At 38.7% G+C, this 16,096-nt stretch overlaps 1 protein-coding gene across 1 annotated transcript in view; it reads right to left on the reverse strand.

Annotated features, from left to right (window-relative positions):
- The window catches only part of STAM (signal transducing adaptor molecule), a 31,424-nt gene extending 16,712 nt beyond the window's left edge, over positions 1-14,712 (reverse strand). Inside the window, exons 1-2 of the mRNA XM_079299838.1 lie at positions 14,584-14,712; positions 3,793-3,877 (exon numbers count right to left, since the gene is read on the reverse strand). Of these exons, the coding sequence (XP_079155964.1) occupies positions 3,793-3,877; positions 14,584-14,623 (125 nt within the window). The 5' untranslated portion in view covers positions 14,624-14,712. The remainder of the gene's footprint in view (positions 1-3,792; positions 3,878-14,583) is intronic.
- Positions 14,713-16,096: the final 1,384 nt, after the last annotated feature.

Here is a 16,096-nt window from a genome sequence, read left to right on the forward strand (position 1 = left end):
AGAGCTAGGAACTTGCTAGCACTGAAATGACTGAAGAAGTGAGGGCATCTTTGCTAAAATATACTATACCTGTCCTTTAATTATTCCTTTTATTCTGCTTAATGAACCATTCAAATTTTCAAATTTCATAATGTTATTTTATTCTGATCTTATAAAATATGGATTCAGTTTTGTAAGCATTTTCATTGCAGAAAAGCAACATTATGCAAAAATCTATACCTTTCCTGAAGTCAGATCTAAAATGTCAGTCAAATATACAATCATAGAATATTCTGAGTTGGAAGGGACCCCCAAAGATCTTTGAAGTCCAACTCCTGTTTCTGCAGAGGACAGCCTCAAGAATCACACCACATGATTAAAGTTTTAAAAATAAACAAGCTTTCAAGAATGCTGTACAAAACCAGGAGACAGAAAGGATTGGCTCCAACAGTAAAACCTTTGTTTTAATCATGTTTCTATGATTAAAATTATTTCTATGATCATGCTGAAAAGGCAACTTGCTCACTGAACTAATATTGGTAAAAAACAGGATGCAAACAATGTGATGTGCAACTGCTAAGATGTATGAGTTCCTAAATGAAATTCTGAAATTTAAAAGTTTATTGTCTCATCATCAGACAAATTTTAGGTCATCTAAGAACCTGATACGTGAAATGTACAGAAAGAGTAGCATTTCACATGGACTATTCTAAACAAGTCATATTGTTTAAAATATTGACATATTTTCTGTCTCTCCTGTGTTTTCTATAAAAATTCCAATAATTCTAATTTTGACATTCACAAAAAAAATAAAGCAGTCAAAGAGAGGGATTAAGTGGAATTCTAACTTGCTAAAAATCTGGTTTAGTTGTTTGGATTAAAGGAAGCAAGATAACATTTTCATCACTTGGTAATTCTTGGTATAGAAAGTATTACCATGTAAAAAATAACAGTAGCAATTATGTTATGGAACTGTAACTAATATCTTAGAAGAAAATACAACTCCTTTGTAGCATAACAGGTTTCCATCAATTAATCTGAATATCAATAAATTGGCAGATAACAAATACGTTTTTCTAGGCTGCTGTGGCTTCAGGTGTAGAATGTTGCAGGATGGAATGGAGCTTACAAACTGGTACAAACAAAATCTACAAAGGAGTGATTTTGTAATCTAAATTTCTGCCAAGAACAGTAACAAACAGCTTGTATTGGAGCAAAATTGGTTAAGAGATTAAAGCCAATCCCTGAATCTCTGTCAGAGGAACTTAAACTGCAGGAGAATTTCAAACAGCTAAGCATATCTCATTTAAACTTCTTAATGGGAAACATGGTCTTGCTTTACCTTGCTACTGCATGGCATAATCTATCAAAAACAAAGAAAATCCACTCTCAGGAAGTTTTAACAGAATCTGAATTTAAGCAACAAGTCAGCTGGCAGCCTATTATAAGCAGGACAAATATCACAAAGTTAAAGTGCCACTTTTTTTAATGAAACAATTTTATTAAGAAAAAGATAAAAATACAAACACACAAAAGAAAAAGACCAAAACCAACACAAACAAACCTCACAAATCCTAACATGAATTAAGCTGTACATTACCAGAAGAGCTCTAGCTTCGTCTGTACTGCTGTCTCTTGCAGCTACACACATTCAAGGACAGCTCAGGCTATGTTGCTGCAAGACTAAATTCCATCTGTGGAAAGGCTTTCAGCAATTAAATAGAATACTGAAACGTTCAATAATATAGTTACTGCTGCAAGCATCAATGTGCTCAAAGAATAGAAATGCAGTTTTACATATAAAGACTAATATGAAATATTATTTGCCAGCTGTTATCTTAACTACAGTTATACACAACAGCACAGAAGTCTCAATATGCTGTGCTATTTTTAAGTACTCCTCCAGAGACTATCTCTAATCCCAAGGAATAAGCTTATTTGCAAACCTGTCCTTTGCAACAGAAGTCCAAGGTGGGACTTTGCTGTCTGACATCTCACACTGTTTCTGGCAGTTTTACAAGCCATTCTCAGAGAAGCCTTTCACAGCATCAGCAGCAAAACTCTCTTCTTGAGTCTGTTCCTTACCTGAATTGTTACAAGGAATGTTTTGAGAAGATGCATTTAAAGCATTTCCAAGTCCTAATACTACATTGACAGAAAGCACTACAAATACACTGAAACAATGTCTTTAAACTGAATTTTTAGTTGCTAGCTCAAACTATACTTTATCTTTTCTTGTCCAAAAAGTAAGTTCATGCATAAATTCCATGAAAGAGCACAGTAAATAGTCAAAAACGGAAACTTTAGCAGCCCATATTAAGATGTGTTTAATTTAGTATTACATCTTCATAACTTGCATTTACTAAAGCCCTGATGACAGAGAATGGCTTCTGAAAACAAGGGGAAGAAACACAAAGCCTTGTTGTTTTCTGTGACAAAGACACTGATGGTCTGATGGTGAGAACAATGGAGGGCAGCAGATGCTTTATACTCGGTTTTAACAAATTTTTGACATACAGCTGAAGCTCTTGTACTGTCCTTATTACACAGCTGGTGAAATATGTGCTGGATAAATCTGGGTGGGAAACTGGTCTCCTAGGCTCAAAGAGCCTATAGTGCAAATTTCAGCCAGCAGGCAGTGTCCTTCAACAATTTCTGCTGGGACCAACAGTGCCCTCTGTAACTTACTGATCAGAGCAAGTTGAAGGGGAATAATCAATATATTGGAGGGCTTGTCTAATGTTCAGAGCGACCAAGACAGGCTGGAGAAATGGGCAGACTGGAATTTCAACAAGAACAAAGGTAAGGTATTGCATTTTAAATGAGGACAAGAGCTGACCACATGAAAAGCAGGAAATGATTTGCAGGTTCTATTGGGTGAGAGGTGTCAGCAGCACAGCCTGGCTGCTCAGACAACCAACCACATCCTGGCTTGAAAACTACTAGTCAACGCAACCAACAAGGTCAGGAAAGTGACACCTTCCCTCCATGCTGCACTTGTAAGATTGCATCTGGAGCATTTTGTCCACTTTGGGGCTCCCCTGTGCAAGAAGGCTCTTTACACACTGCTCTAAGTCCAAACCTGCCAGGATGGTCAGGGAGGGACACATATAAGGAAAGATGAGAGAGGGGATTTCCACTTTGAGAAAAACAGACAAAAAATGGGACTTACTGCTTTCAACAACCAATTAATCAGAGTATACTCAGACCACACAAGCCAGACTCTTTCTTAGAGTTGCAGAGTCACCAGACAAGATGCAACAGACAAATTGGAAATTTGTAATCAGATTGTAGGATTATTTTTTTATTTCCTTACTTAGTAAGTAGAACTAGTTAAATACTGAAAAATGTTGCCCACACTAGTTGTGGAACCTTTGACCTTGGAGGCATTCAAGACTCGACACGGTCCTGAGCAACCTGATCTAATTAGACCTGTTTGAAGCTGGGGGGGTTGGACTAGATGACCTTCCAATTTAGATTATAATTCTGTAAGAAAAATGTTCATGAAGCCTCCTGGGTTTACAGCAATACTGCTAAATCATATCAACTTATTTTATCTGCCACAATGGCAAAAAGCTGCTGTACATAAGTCTCCTAATCTCAACAGATCAGCCAGATCTCCAAAGGAAGGACTGCAAAATATTTCAGCAGAAACCCCATTTGTTTTCCTTTCACTTGTAATCAATTTAAGTAAAATTCAGCTGTTGCAGAAGTTTATAAAATATAATCAAAAAATAATTCCTCTCACCTGGGTATGAGACTGAAATAACAGAATTTAAAATGTTTGGGGAGGAAATTCCTAAAGTCACTTACCCTGTGCGTGACTGTCCAACTTTATCACAGATGTCTAAGATGAGGCCCCAGTCCTCTGCAGTGTTCATCTCACTGGTTGCTTTTTCTGATAGAAAAAGTAAAAGTAAATAAAAATACAAATTTAAAAAAATAATAAATTGTCAAAAAAGATGTTGAAATATTACCTCTTCATATATTTCTAAATGTATGACAAATCCCTATACTTAAGGAAATTTATATATTAACAATGTCAATATATAATTATTTTTATTTCATTTTTATTTTAGTTATTTTTTTATATCTAATTATTTTTAATTTTCTAATGGTCACGTGTGACCATTAATTTTAATTAATGAGCAAACATATTTCGGGGTTGTTTTACCACATCATACATGCACCCAGAACATGACAAGAGTAGTATAGCTACCAACAGATTTCCATTTGAACTAAAAAGTTGAATGGGATATGAATACCCAAAGCATTGGTTCACTGTTTGCATTAAAGGAAAGCATTAAAGGAAACTGAGTCTTACACTGCAGCTCAATAGAAGATTGCCTAAATACTGATAGATCAGATCAGGACTGGAGGGGATAAGGGAATGCACACACATATTTAATTAGTAACCAAACAGTAGGAGAATGAGCACAGAATAATATGGAAACTTTTTTTCCCATCCCTGCTTCATCCAGTGTTTACAGCTTAATCCACAAAACACAACATATACCTCAGCAATGAGTACCATCCTCCAGGGAATGTCTCAGACTATTTAGTCTTATTAAAAGAACCAAAGATTTCCAATAAAAACTTATCTGCTGGGAAAGATGCATTACCTAGATTAGCACTGGCAAAATTGCAGAGAGAAAGACAGAGCAAAACATCTAATCTTCAAAAATTACAAGGATTACTCATATCAAAATTGATGGCTTTTCTTATAAATGAGTTTCTATGTCCCACAAATTGATGTAGATTACTGTTAATTAGTTTCTTAATTCAGAACAAAAATGCAGAAAAGCAAAACTCCATGGTTATGTGCTCACAAAGTGTTTCTGAGGAAAAATTCAACACGGACATACATACAACTGAAATGATATCACATCAGCTGCACTCCCTGGTGCAAGGAAAAGAGCAAAACAGTACAGGGAAATCCTAAATAGAAGTTAGTTACAATTCTGTATGTTCTCTCAGATAAAGTAAAAGGGCACTATTTCTTATCTCTAAATCCTATCAGAAAAATTGTTTGATTAGAAAAAGCATTCATAATCAACAGAAATATCAAAAATTATGGGTAGACACCATGCTAACATCTAGCACTAAGATATACCAGCTGATCAACCAACTATTTTATTTTCCTTTCAGTCTGCTCTTGTTTCAAATCATGCTTATGACCAACAATCATAGAAATTTGTGATTTTCAGGTAAGACACTTGAACTCAATGCCTTGCATGAACCATCACAGACCAAGGCAGTCTTCTGCAATTGCAGCCCATGCACACAGCAGCTGCTCTGCTAGCAAAGACAGCCTCAACTCTGCAGCACCAAAACTGCTTTTCTGAAACATAAGAGCCTGAGTTGCATTCCTCAAACTGAAAGCAGCTGATAAGCACAGTCGAGAGACACACAGAACAGGTTGCATGGAGGCAGTTTACTTGCAGGACTCCACTGTTCATTGCCAGTTCTCCTGCAGCTGGGCCAGCTCCAGCCAAAGTGTCCTTGCACAGTTCTCTCCAAAGCCTTAAGTTCCTGCCAGGCTCCGAGCTCACAAAAGGAGCTCACAAATGGTCACTCATGCCTAATGCTGCACTTCAGTTAGCACGTCCTTCAGCAGAGAGATGAGCAATCCAATGGAACTGAAACCTTGGTCTTTTCCATTGTTCTACATAACAGACAGTTGTCTGTATTTTTGATAACAATAGATCCTTCTTTCCTCACAATGTCAGCAGCGAGAAATGGCAGAGCAATCAGTTATGTCTTCACAAACCAAGGAATAAATTAATGCACACTTAATGTTTTAATATAACAGCTGAGCATACTTTATGCTAATTTAAATAATTTGGCAAAAACTACAAATAAGATTGTGATTGATGAAATCTCTGATCCACATTACCTAAACTGGTAGCTTTTATTTTAATTCTCAATGAGAACATTTTGCAAATTTATCCAAGAGTACAATTACAAGTTTTCTGCTATGGCCATGTTCTTTGTTGGCAAAGTTAGTCATATATAAAAAGTGTCATTTGCTTGCAATGCCTCCCCCCAGGGTACTTCCTCCACCAACACTAGTTAGTTTCTTACTAAATTTCAGCCTGAGATCAAGTTTCACTGTATACTTTCAGTCTTCTGTAGTAGCAATCATCCAATAAATCAATTAGATAATAAAATTAATGGTAAGACAAAAACCAAAACATTGCCTCTTGAGTTTTACTTAAATTCTCTCTCAAACAAGGGGAGTTAAAAGTTAAGAACACACTGAGAATTTTAGCAGCAGACTGTCTGAGCTGACTGTCCACAAAAATGGTCACTATCTCTGTCAGAGTATTACCAAATGACTATTTACCTTTCACCACTCTGAGAACAGGAGCAACAAAGGCACTTGGACAAAATTCCTATGTTGCATCAATATTTCATAGACAAAATTATTACTAAAATCTACTTAAGTTAAATTATTTATACTATTATCACTTAACATCCATGAATACTGTCTTCTAATATGAGGCACACATTCACAGGAAAAAAACCAGTTTATATGCATTCAGTAGTTGCCTACCCTGCCTAACAGCTGGCACTCCCCCAGCCTTCAGGTACAGTTGATATGTCTATGGCAGACTCTGTCTTAGTACTGGAATGGACTCTCAGAGGGAGGAAAAACATACATCTGTGTTTGAAGTCATAGGAGAGGTTAGCACAGCACATAGAAAATAACCTAAAGAAGATGTTCTTTGTCTTCTATCCCTGACTGAAAATAATTCCACCATAACAGAATTAATGTTCAGTTCATACTCTATCCCTCCACCTCTTCATTGTTTCAAAATGCTACTCAACTTAGTGAATGCCATGCCAGGATCAGAACACATTTCAAACTTTACAAAAACAACTTTAAAAGAAAGCACTGCCTCCTTCATGAGATCAGCATGCTTCAAAGCTTATTAATGCTATTCCCATCACAAGGAAACAGGACTATATCACAGCTCTCTTCCATGAAGCTGCACCACTCAAATTCAAGGCATTGTTTTCTGAGCACAAGCAAGGCCTAGAATTGAACATAGTCATTTTAAGCAGTGCAAGACTGTACAATCTTACGTTGCATCAGGTTAATTTTTAGTAATTACTAGTTATTATTAATCCTAATTACTATTAATAGTAGTTAGCAAAATAGTGGTTATAATTTTTTTAACTGTATGTTTTCCTTGGTTTTCCTTTTGTCTCCATGTCTTTACTGCTCACCTGTATTTTTTCAGGAGTTATTTAATATTCTTTTTTTACCAGTAATTCCATAAAGACAGACACACATATTAATTAGAGCCATAATTTCAGAGGAAAACAATACTTGGATCTATGGTTTTTTTGGTCAAAAACAACAATGATTGGGCACAATATAAGAATACCTTCCTAAATTATTTCAACAACTTATTTAGTTCCTAAAACAAACACAAAAGAGACAAAACCAATACATTATTTTCTAGTCACTTTGCAAGGCACAGAGCTTGGAATCACTAAGCCTCTCTCCTTATACTTCTGCATTCAGATCACTAGCCATATTGAGCCAAACCAATTCCATCTTGCCCAGCATTCAGCCTCTAAAACATATATTATACCTAAAATAGACACCTAGGAAAACAGGAAAGAGCACAAGGTAAGCATTAGTTGTACCTCCCTACCAACACACCTTTCAGTGACCAACAATTTGCAGTTTTGTAACTCCTGAGTCAGAATTGGTGCTTCAGCCACACAAACATCGTCATAAATCACACATAGAGCAAATAAAGTGTTCTGAAGCAAAATGCACCTCCTATGACAGAAACTCAGCTGTGACTGTATCTTTAGCTTATTAATTTCTAGAATATAATGTCCTTTAAATAATGCACCTAGATGCTGAAATCATCCTTCCAAACATATATTGTAATTTTTTTGAAGCAAACCTCTGAATAAAATCTATAGGCACTGAATAGCACCCGGCTTCTAAGGAAAACGTCATTCCCAATTACAAATGCCACAGGACTCCCACTGAAATCCTGTAGCTAAAACCCTGAAGACAGCATTACACCTACTGAATGAGAAGCCAGGCCAAAAAAGATCTAAATATATGAGTTTAATTACTTATACTTTGGTTGAAAGTACACAGGCTCTTGCACGGGCTCTATTAGGATGCCTAAATCAAACTGCCTCTCCTTGTCTTGTAAAGTTCATTAAGTGTGTTGAGGGCCCCATTTCCCTTTAATTCACACAAACCTGAATGCTTGGAGAATTGATAAAATTCTACTTGCTCCTCTGGTATTATGCATTATTTATAAATTATAAGCAAAGCAAAAATATTTGCACTGTGATTCTATTTGAAGTTCCCTATTACATACAAAACACAATTGCAGTTGATTATTTTAGGACAGAAGAATAAAAAAAACCAAAACCTTTTTCTCGGAAGAAAAGTAAAAATTTCCTAAAATTCATGCCTCTCCTAAAAGAAATTTATCATGAGATTTACAAAGTACTATTAGACAGAAGAAAGGTAGTTCATAGTGAAAAAAAAATCCATCGCCAGATTTAGTGGTTGATGTTTTAAGTGCTGGTAAAAGGAATAAATATTGGTGCAGATTTTGCATGGAAATGTATGCTTGTCACTTGATTTCTCTGCCTTAGTTCTGCATCATAACAATAGCATTTTACTAACTTATTAGAAATGTGCAAGAGTAAATACTCTCATCACTGTTCAGATTTTGCAATGAACCACATGATGCATTTATTAGGGGCAGAAAACTTAGTGACTATCCATTGCTAACTTCATTTTCAGAGGGAGATCTTGGCAAGCATGAGCTTCCCAAACTTTAGTTTTTACTGAAGTTTATTTTCAAAGAACATGCAGTCTCAGAACTGAGCTATTTTTCCACAATGAAGTCTTAGTAGAATTTCAAGAAATAACAAATCTACATCAAAACACCCTCTACATCCAACACTTAAAATGTACATTATTTGAAGCAGTTAAAACAAGTATGGTAAAATTTTCTGACACTTTTTACTGAATCTAAGTTTTTTAACCATCATACTTATTATTTGGTCTTACTCTATTCATGGATGTAACATCATTTTCACAGTTGGACATCATTAAAATGAAATACTGAAGAAGTAACTTCACTTACAAAGAGAAGAACAGCTACAGGAAGTCTTCAAAATAATAGCTAAAGGAAAGTCTTCAACTCACAGACTCATATCGCAACCACTTTCTAGCATGATAAAAAATTCCTTAAAAATCCATTATATCATCGTAAATAACACAGATTTAATGAAAAACTGAATACTCCCCTCAGTCTTCTCTCCTCTTCTGTTCAAAGTTTTGTTTTCTTCACAAGACTAAACAAATAATTTTCCCTTCTCTATGAAATTGCAAACACTAAAATATATATTATATATATTTTTTTTTTTTTCTAAAGCAATATCGTTTAAATAGCCCTTGAAGACTGAAAGGGACTGCAATTTTTTTCTTTATTTTGCAGGCACTTGCTGATAAATTTGGATTACATACCATTCCACATCACTGAAGTGAAATGCAATTAAATTTTGTTCTTTTTGCCAGACAAATAAAAAGAACAAGTACATTTGTTGGTCCATTCTACAAAAACCACCACTCGAATATTAACCACTTTGCATTTCACTAACATGCTCAGAACTGTGCAAGAAGAATATGTCCAACCATATTCCATTTAGACAAGATTGAAAATAACCCCTAACAGTCAATGACACCATGGAGAGAAACTTGAATTCCATGTACCATTAACTTTGATAAAGCTATTAACCAACTTCTGCGGTTAAATTGTGCATTCATAGTGTTCCCAAGTCCTTCTGGGGGCAATTGTAGAAAGTGTCCTATGGAAGCACTGCAGCTGATCCAAGGCAAAGCAAGCAGCAGTGTCTGAGGCCACCTCAACTCATTTCTTCAGAAAACCATGCAGGATCTCACCATGCATGCGGTGTATGAAAATGAACAAAATGAACATCACTCAGCTCAATGAACTGAGCAGAATGAAGACAAAAGGATTCGCAACCTGGTTAGAAAAGGCTGAAATCATAAAAGAAGCTGAGCAAAAAGAATTTAGATGTTTAGATATCTCATGCAAACCCTAAGAAATGCACAGAACTCAAACTACCTTTCACCCAGAAATATTACAACATAACAGGAAGGTGAGCACATTAGAGACACATAAGAAGGATGAACAGACTGTAAACAAGGTGTATGACAGGCATGTCATATGAACAAATGATGCCAGAATATATTTGCAGAAGCCCACGGTACAAGAAGCATTTCAGAAGGAAGATCAGCAAGAAATTGAATTTTCAACATCAGGTATGCAGTGCTATTTTTATCAGTTAGAGGAACAGATTTTACATGTTGAAAATCTACTTTGATTCTTCTGTATTCATTATTATAATGCACACTGTCACAGCTGAAAGGAAAAGCACTTATGTGACAGTTTTTCCCTGGGAGGAAAGAAAAAGAACTACCAGAAAAGTAGTCTTGGACTATGGAATATACTATGCTGGCTTCAAAGTGCCCAGCTGAACTGGGAGCCTGCTAATTGATAGTGGAAAAGATTTCTTTTGTTGGCTGATATAATGAAGAGGTTTTCCACTTAGTCTTATCCTGTCAGCACTGCCATTTTTCACTAAGAACCTATCACCAAAGGTATCTTCAAGTAAGAAGTTCTTGTTTTTCATATTTATAAATTACTGAAAAGGGGGTTGGGCTATTGCTCCTTTTCCACACATTTTCTACTTGGTCTCCCTGTCCCTTTTAAAAAGGACATTTAAAACAAAGCTGAGAAAAACAGTAGGCCAGCTCAGGCAAAAAAAAGTGCCAGTCTCATGACAAGCTGAACCAATCCTTGGAATTCATCTTTCTTTGCAGCCAGATGTTAACTCACAATCTGCAGTCTCCATAATGATCTGGGATCAAGAAACTCATCTGTGACAGTTTTCCCTTCTTTTGGCAAACCTGGTCCAACACAAAAAGTCCAGCTCAGAGAGATATGTAAATCATATGTTTTGAAAATGTTGACTTAGCAATGGGATAAATCTAAAGAACAATGAGTTTAAACAGCAACAGGATTTTATTTCAAGAAATTGCACCATGGGAATTATGTTCTTATATTCTAATAGCATCAACCTATAGGCTGATCATATATAATTCAAGCATACTATTAATTATTTGAAGAGTAGATAGCATAAAATTATCAACAATTGCTAGTTAATAAAACATGAGGAAAATTATTGCAAGTCACATCAAGTTCCACTACATTACTAAACCACCTGCTTGATTTCCTACTACTGTAAAAAACAAGCCTGAATTTCTTCCAATCCTGCCTCAAACCATCACAGTAAGAACCAGAGTAGCATCCAGAGAAAATGCAAATACCTTCATCCTTTACTGTGTGTAAGGAAAAAAGAAAACCAGTTCAAACCTCCCCATTATTTAAACATCTTTTCTTAATATTACATGTGATTTTTATGACAACTTATACCAGAACCTGAGTTACAGATTTTATTCTTGAGATAATATCTAAATGACACTTGAGAACTGCTTTAGCAGTAAGTTCATCAAACCTAGCCTCAGCACAACTACATTACTAATTAGCCTGTCATGACAGATTAGTCAATAGTCTTTAGGTTCTTAAAGCAAATTTCACCATTATTTTACCTGAGTCAAACTTCCAGATAAATCTACATTTCTCAAGAACAACTCCCTGGGAATAATTTTATGATAAAGATTGAGAAATACAGCAGAAACAGACAACCCATGAACCTAATAAGAAGACTTTTAATTTTAACCTCTTAAATGGAGGATGAGAGTTTTTTAATTATACTCTCAAAAGGTCCAGTGACTTGAAGGTTTTTTTCTTTTTTAAAATTCTATTATTATGTTTCTTACTTGGGCACATCATCAAAGGTTTCCCAACTTGATTGTGAAAACTTGTGTCACCATTGATTAGCATCCCTTCCTGTTGAAATATTCCTAAATATGGTAAAAAGAAACTTTAGCAAATGAAAAGTATTTGGGCTTCATCCAGAGATTTGGACTCGAGGATGACAATGGTTAACCTCCTCAAATCTCTGGGCATTCTTTAATATTCCTAATTTAATAACAGTCTTAAAAAACATTCTTTAGCCAACTACACCTAAAAAACCAGGTGTACAAAGTTGACATTAAATGATAAGCTATTATGGATGACCAGGTTGCACTGCATGCTAACAGGACTAGCCAAATGCTGCTAACTGCCCAGACAAACTGAAAAATTTGTCCTGAATGTAAGACATACTTACGGTCCTCAAAATGATAGAAAAGAATTTACTTCCAGGTATGTTCTCTGCAATCCATTATTCTAAATGGTTCCAAAATAATTTCCAACTACTCCACAGTACTGATCAGCTGTTCAACAGACAAGAATGCACAGCTATTACAACTACTATCAACTACACCAATGTCCAAACTCATATGAAATTAAGAATAACTGCTGACTGCCTTTCTCCTTCATCTGATTTTAAAAAGAAAACTTTCTTGCTGGATAAGAACAAAAGCACAGCATTCAACTATCACTCAGAGAAAAAAATAGCACTATATCAAGCACTATGGCTTGACAACTTTTGGAAGTTTCCTGAGAACATGAGAGCTTACTCTGCAGCTGATGCTATCTTATGAAGCCTGCCAAAAAATTCATCCAGATAATAGCACATTCCCAAGGGGCCTTGGAGAAGAAGAGCCCAGGGATGCTTTCCGGGAGACTTCATCATTCCCATCTTCCTGGCACAAATCCAGTGAAATGATGGATAAAGGCAGCAGGCTCCTGAAAGCAGGCTGTCACCTACTGCTGCTCCTTCAGTCTCTCTCAGGACACCATGAAAGGGGCTACAAGAAAGAAGCTGTTTACCAGTGAAAATGAGCCCATTGCCCACTATCTGCTTTTCCAAGAACAATTTGGTACTGAGCAGTAATTTCTGTCTCCTCACACAGGCTACAGAATAATGCTCTTGAATGTTATTTACTGGTGATCACATTAGGCAAGTACAGTAAGTAAGGCATTGGCATCCTCTGCACCTAGAAAAGAGCAAAGGAGCCGCTGAATAACTGCTGGGTGCTACTGCCCTGCCTTGAGACTCACAGTGCTGAGGAGCACATCCAGTGAACTGAGCTCTAGAGAGGTCCCTTCACGCAGTCTGAGCTTCCCTGCCAGCCAGAGGCACTAGGAAGAAAAAAAGTGAACACCTGCCAGAACCTGAGCCTATCACTTTTTAATCTTATTAGCTCAAATCATTCGCTAATAGTCCATGGAAAACTGGCAAGCAGTACAATCTCTCCCTCACTTTCAGCTGTCAAATTGCACTAGAAGACAACAGAACAACTAAGAAGAATTATTTACTACTTTCCAAAATAAGTCAGTCAAGTTTGCTGCCAACAAAATCATTAATTGAAGTACCAGTCTTCAGCTTAAAAGTGTTAGTGCAAAATGAGAAGACTGAACTATGTCTTATTTTGATGCAACAGACTAAGAATTTCTGATAACATACACACAGAATTTATGTCTCAGTACTTTGTTTACGTAATAATCTTTTCCCCTGAAAAGATAACACACTTTTTAAACGGTTTTGACTTTGTCTTTCTTTGAAGAGCTGGAAGAATTAAATTGCAGCCCAAACGTCTGATGTTTGATAAACACTAAGAAACAATGTATCTGCAGTTAAAAGTTACAGCTAGTATAACTATTACAGAAATTAGTTTCATGAGACTTATACAATGTTACACTGCTGAAAGAAAACAACCGTGAGGAAGGGGTGTACTTATCCCCACGTGAGAAAAATTCCCGTTTTTATTATGGGATTCCCCAGACAAAGCTTTTATGGCTCAAAGTAAGAGATGTCTGCAGCAGGACAAAAACAAACCATATTACACAATTTCACATATTATATCATTATTAACTGTTTATATATTAACTGTTATTTTATCTTCAGTTTCAACACATCAACATTAAGGATAATTTTTATCAAGTAAAAGCCAGATATTTCCTCTCCATTTACTCTGGCCTTGGAACAAGAAAGGTGGGGACAACACCTGAGCTCAGCACAAGTTTTACTTGAAAGGAAAAGAGAAAGCTCCCACAGGAATCCCCTTTGAAGAACTAAATACAAAACGCTTTAACGATTTTCTCATGCCTGTCTGTGAAGCAACTGTAGATGGTGTTTTTTACAGTTCGTCCTTTCAAAAACACTCCAGCGCGGACCTTTCTCACTACTTGTTTTGCGGTGCTGCAGCGTTACCCGTGCCGAGCAGGCCGGCTCGTGCCCCCCGAGCATCCCGCGCTCACCCGCGGCCCGCAAGGCCGGGAGGCCCGGCCGCTGTCCCCGGCCCGGCCCGGCCGCTGTCCCCGGCCCGGCCGCTGTTCCCGGCCGCTGTCCCCGGCCCGGCCCGGCCGCTCCCCCGCACCGCGGCCGCCGCCGCGCCAGCAGCCCGGCAGCGCAGGGCCGGGCAGCGGGCCGGCTGCCCAGGGGGATGGAGCGGCAGCGGGCCGGGGGCCGCGGGGTACCTCGGGGAGAGGCCGGGCCGCGGAAGCCACTCACCCACATCCTGGTCGAAGGGGTTGGTGGCGAAAAGCGGCATGGCGGGGCGGGGGGCGCGGGGCGGCCGCCCCTCCCGGCAGCGCGGCGGCGAGACACAGAGCAGCCTCAGCGGCGGCGGCAGCGGCTCCTCCTCCCGGCCCGGGCAGCTCCGCCGCCGCCTCCGCCCCGGCCGGCACCGCCTCCCGCGCGGCACGCCGGGAACCGGGCCGGGCCCGCCGGGAACCGGGCCGGGCCCAACGCTGGGCCCAGCTCTGCCCGGGGCCCCGCGGCCACAGGGGCCCGGCCCAGCACACCGCCCCTCCCCGGACCGGCCACCCTCGGCGGAGGTTTGTGTCATTAGCTACATGGAGTCCTTTCGTCCCCCTGCTCGGGAGGCGAGACGGTTTTGTGCCCAGAGACGTTTCCTTTCTGTGGAAGATTTTTGGAGCTTCCCTGTGCGTTGGGCTGACTGAATATTTTCATTGGTATTGCCGCGGTGCTTGTGACACGGGTTAGCCTGACGGCCAAGTGCAGGCGGGTGGTTTTGCCAGCTCATCCTCGGAGCGTTCCCCGCGGTCGCAGCCCGTGGAGGGCAGGAGCTGTCAGCTGGAACAGGGCCTGGGACACGCCGTGACCTCTGCCTGCCTATCCCGCTGCTCCGCTTTGTCAGCCTCTGTTACCGGCTACAGAGGGTGTGTCCCTCCTTGACAATATGACTCGCAGGATAAAGCACCTTCTGCCTATTCCTGCTGTCACATAAAACTCAAGTCATTATCCTTAAGGCCTTTTAGTTCGGTTCAATTACTCTGTACCAGTTGGATTGCAAATTAAATAAAACTAGTCTCATGTATACACTTGGGGAAAGAGTCAGACACAGCAATAAGGGCATATCACAGGCGTGTGAACAAGAAATGAAAAAAGTACTGTGGCTGTTTGCAGGGCAGAAACACTAGATGCAATCAATAGCATTAACCCTGTTCAATAATGAATGTGATTGCATTCATCAGGCAGACTTCTGACACATCAAATGAAAACTGCACACCAAGCCTCTTCCCACAAGGATTTACAGTCGCTAGGCACTTTGCTATTTTACTAAGGTTTTTCTCCCAGAGCTCTAGTTCTGCTTTTTTACCTATCCATAGCAGATGTTTTCAGCAGCTAATGTAGGTCAGCATTGATCTACTGTGTAGAACTGACTGCTTGTAAGGAAGGATTCTATCTCAATTCAACAACTAGATATTCTCAGAGGATGCTTTACCTCCTCCCCACTCATCATCCCCCATTATGTTCACAAAAGACATATGGTAGATATTCTCTGAGCCTGTTTTATCCCCTCCTTTCTCATCCTTTCTTTCTGATGGGTTCAAAACTAATTATAGGAATCTTTTCAAAACAAGCAGAGTTTTTATTCAGTAGTCCTGCAGGAAGAGCTAACAGAACACTTGTGAGGAACTGGGGTTTTAGACTGCCTTCAGCCTAAAAGCATTCCAACCCAACTTTCCTCCCCAATGCCCTATTCTTTTGAAAAAAGGCA

This window comes from Erithacus rubecula (assembly GCF_903797595.1).
Source record: "Erithacus rubecula genome assembly, chromosome: 3".
Lineage (NCBI taxonomy): Eukaryota > Metazoa > Chordata > Aves > Passeriformes > Muscicapidae > Erithacus > Erithacus rubecula.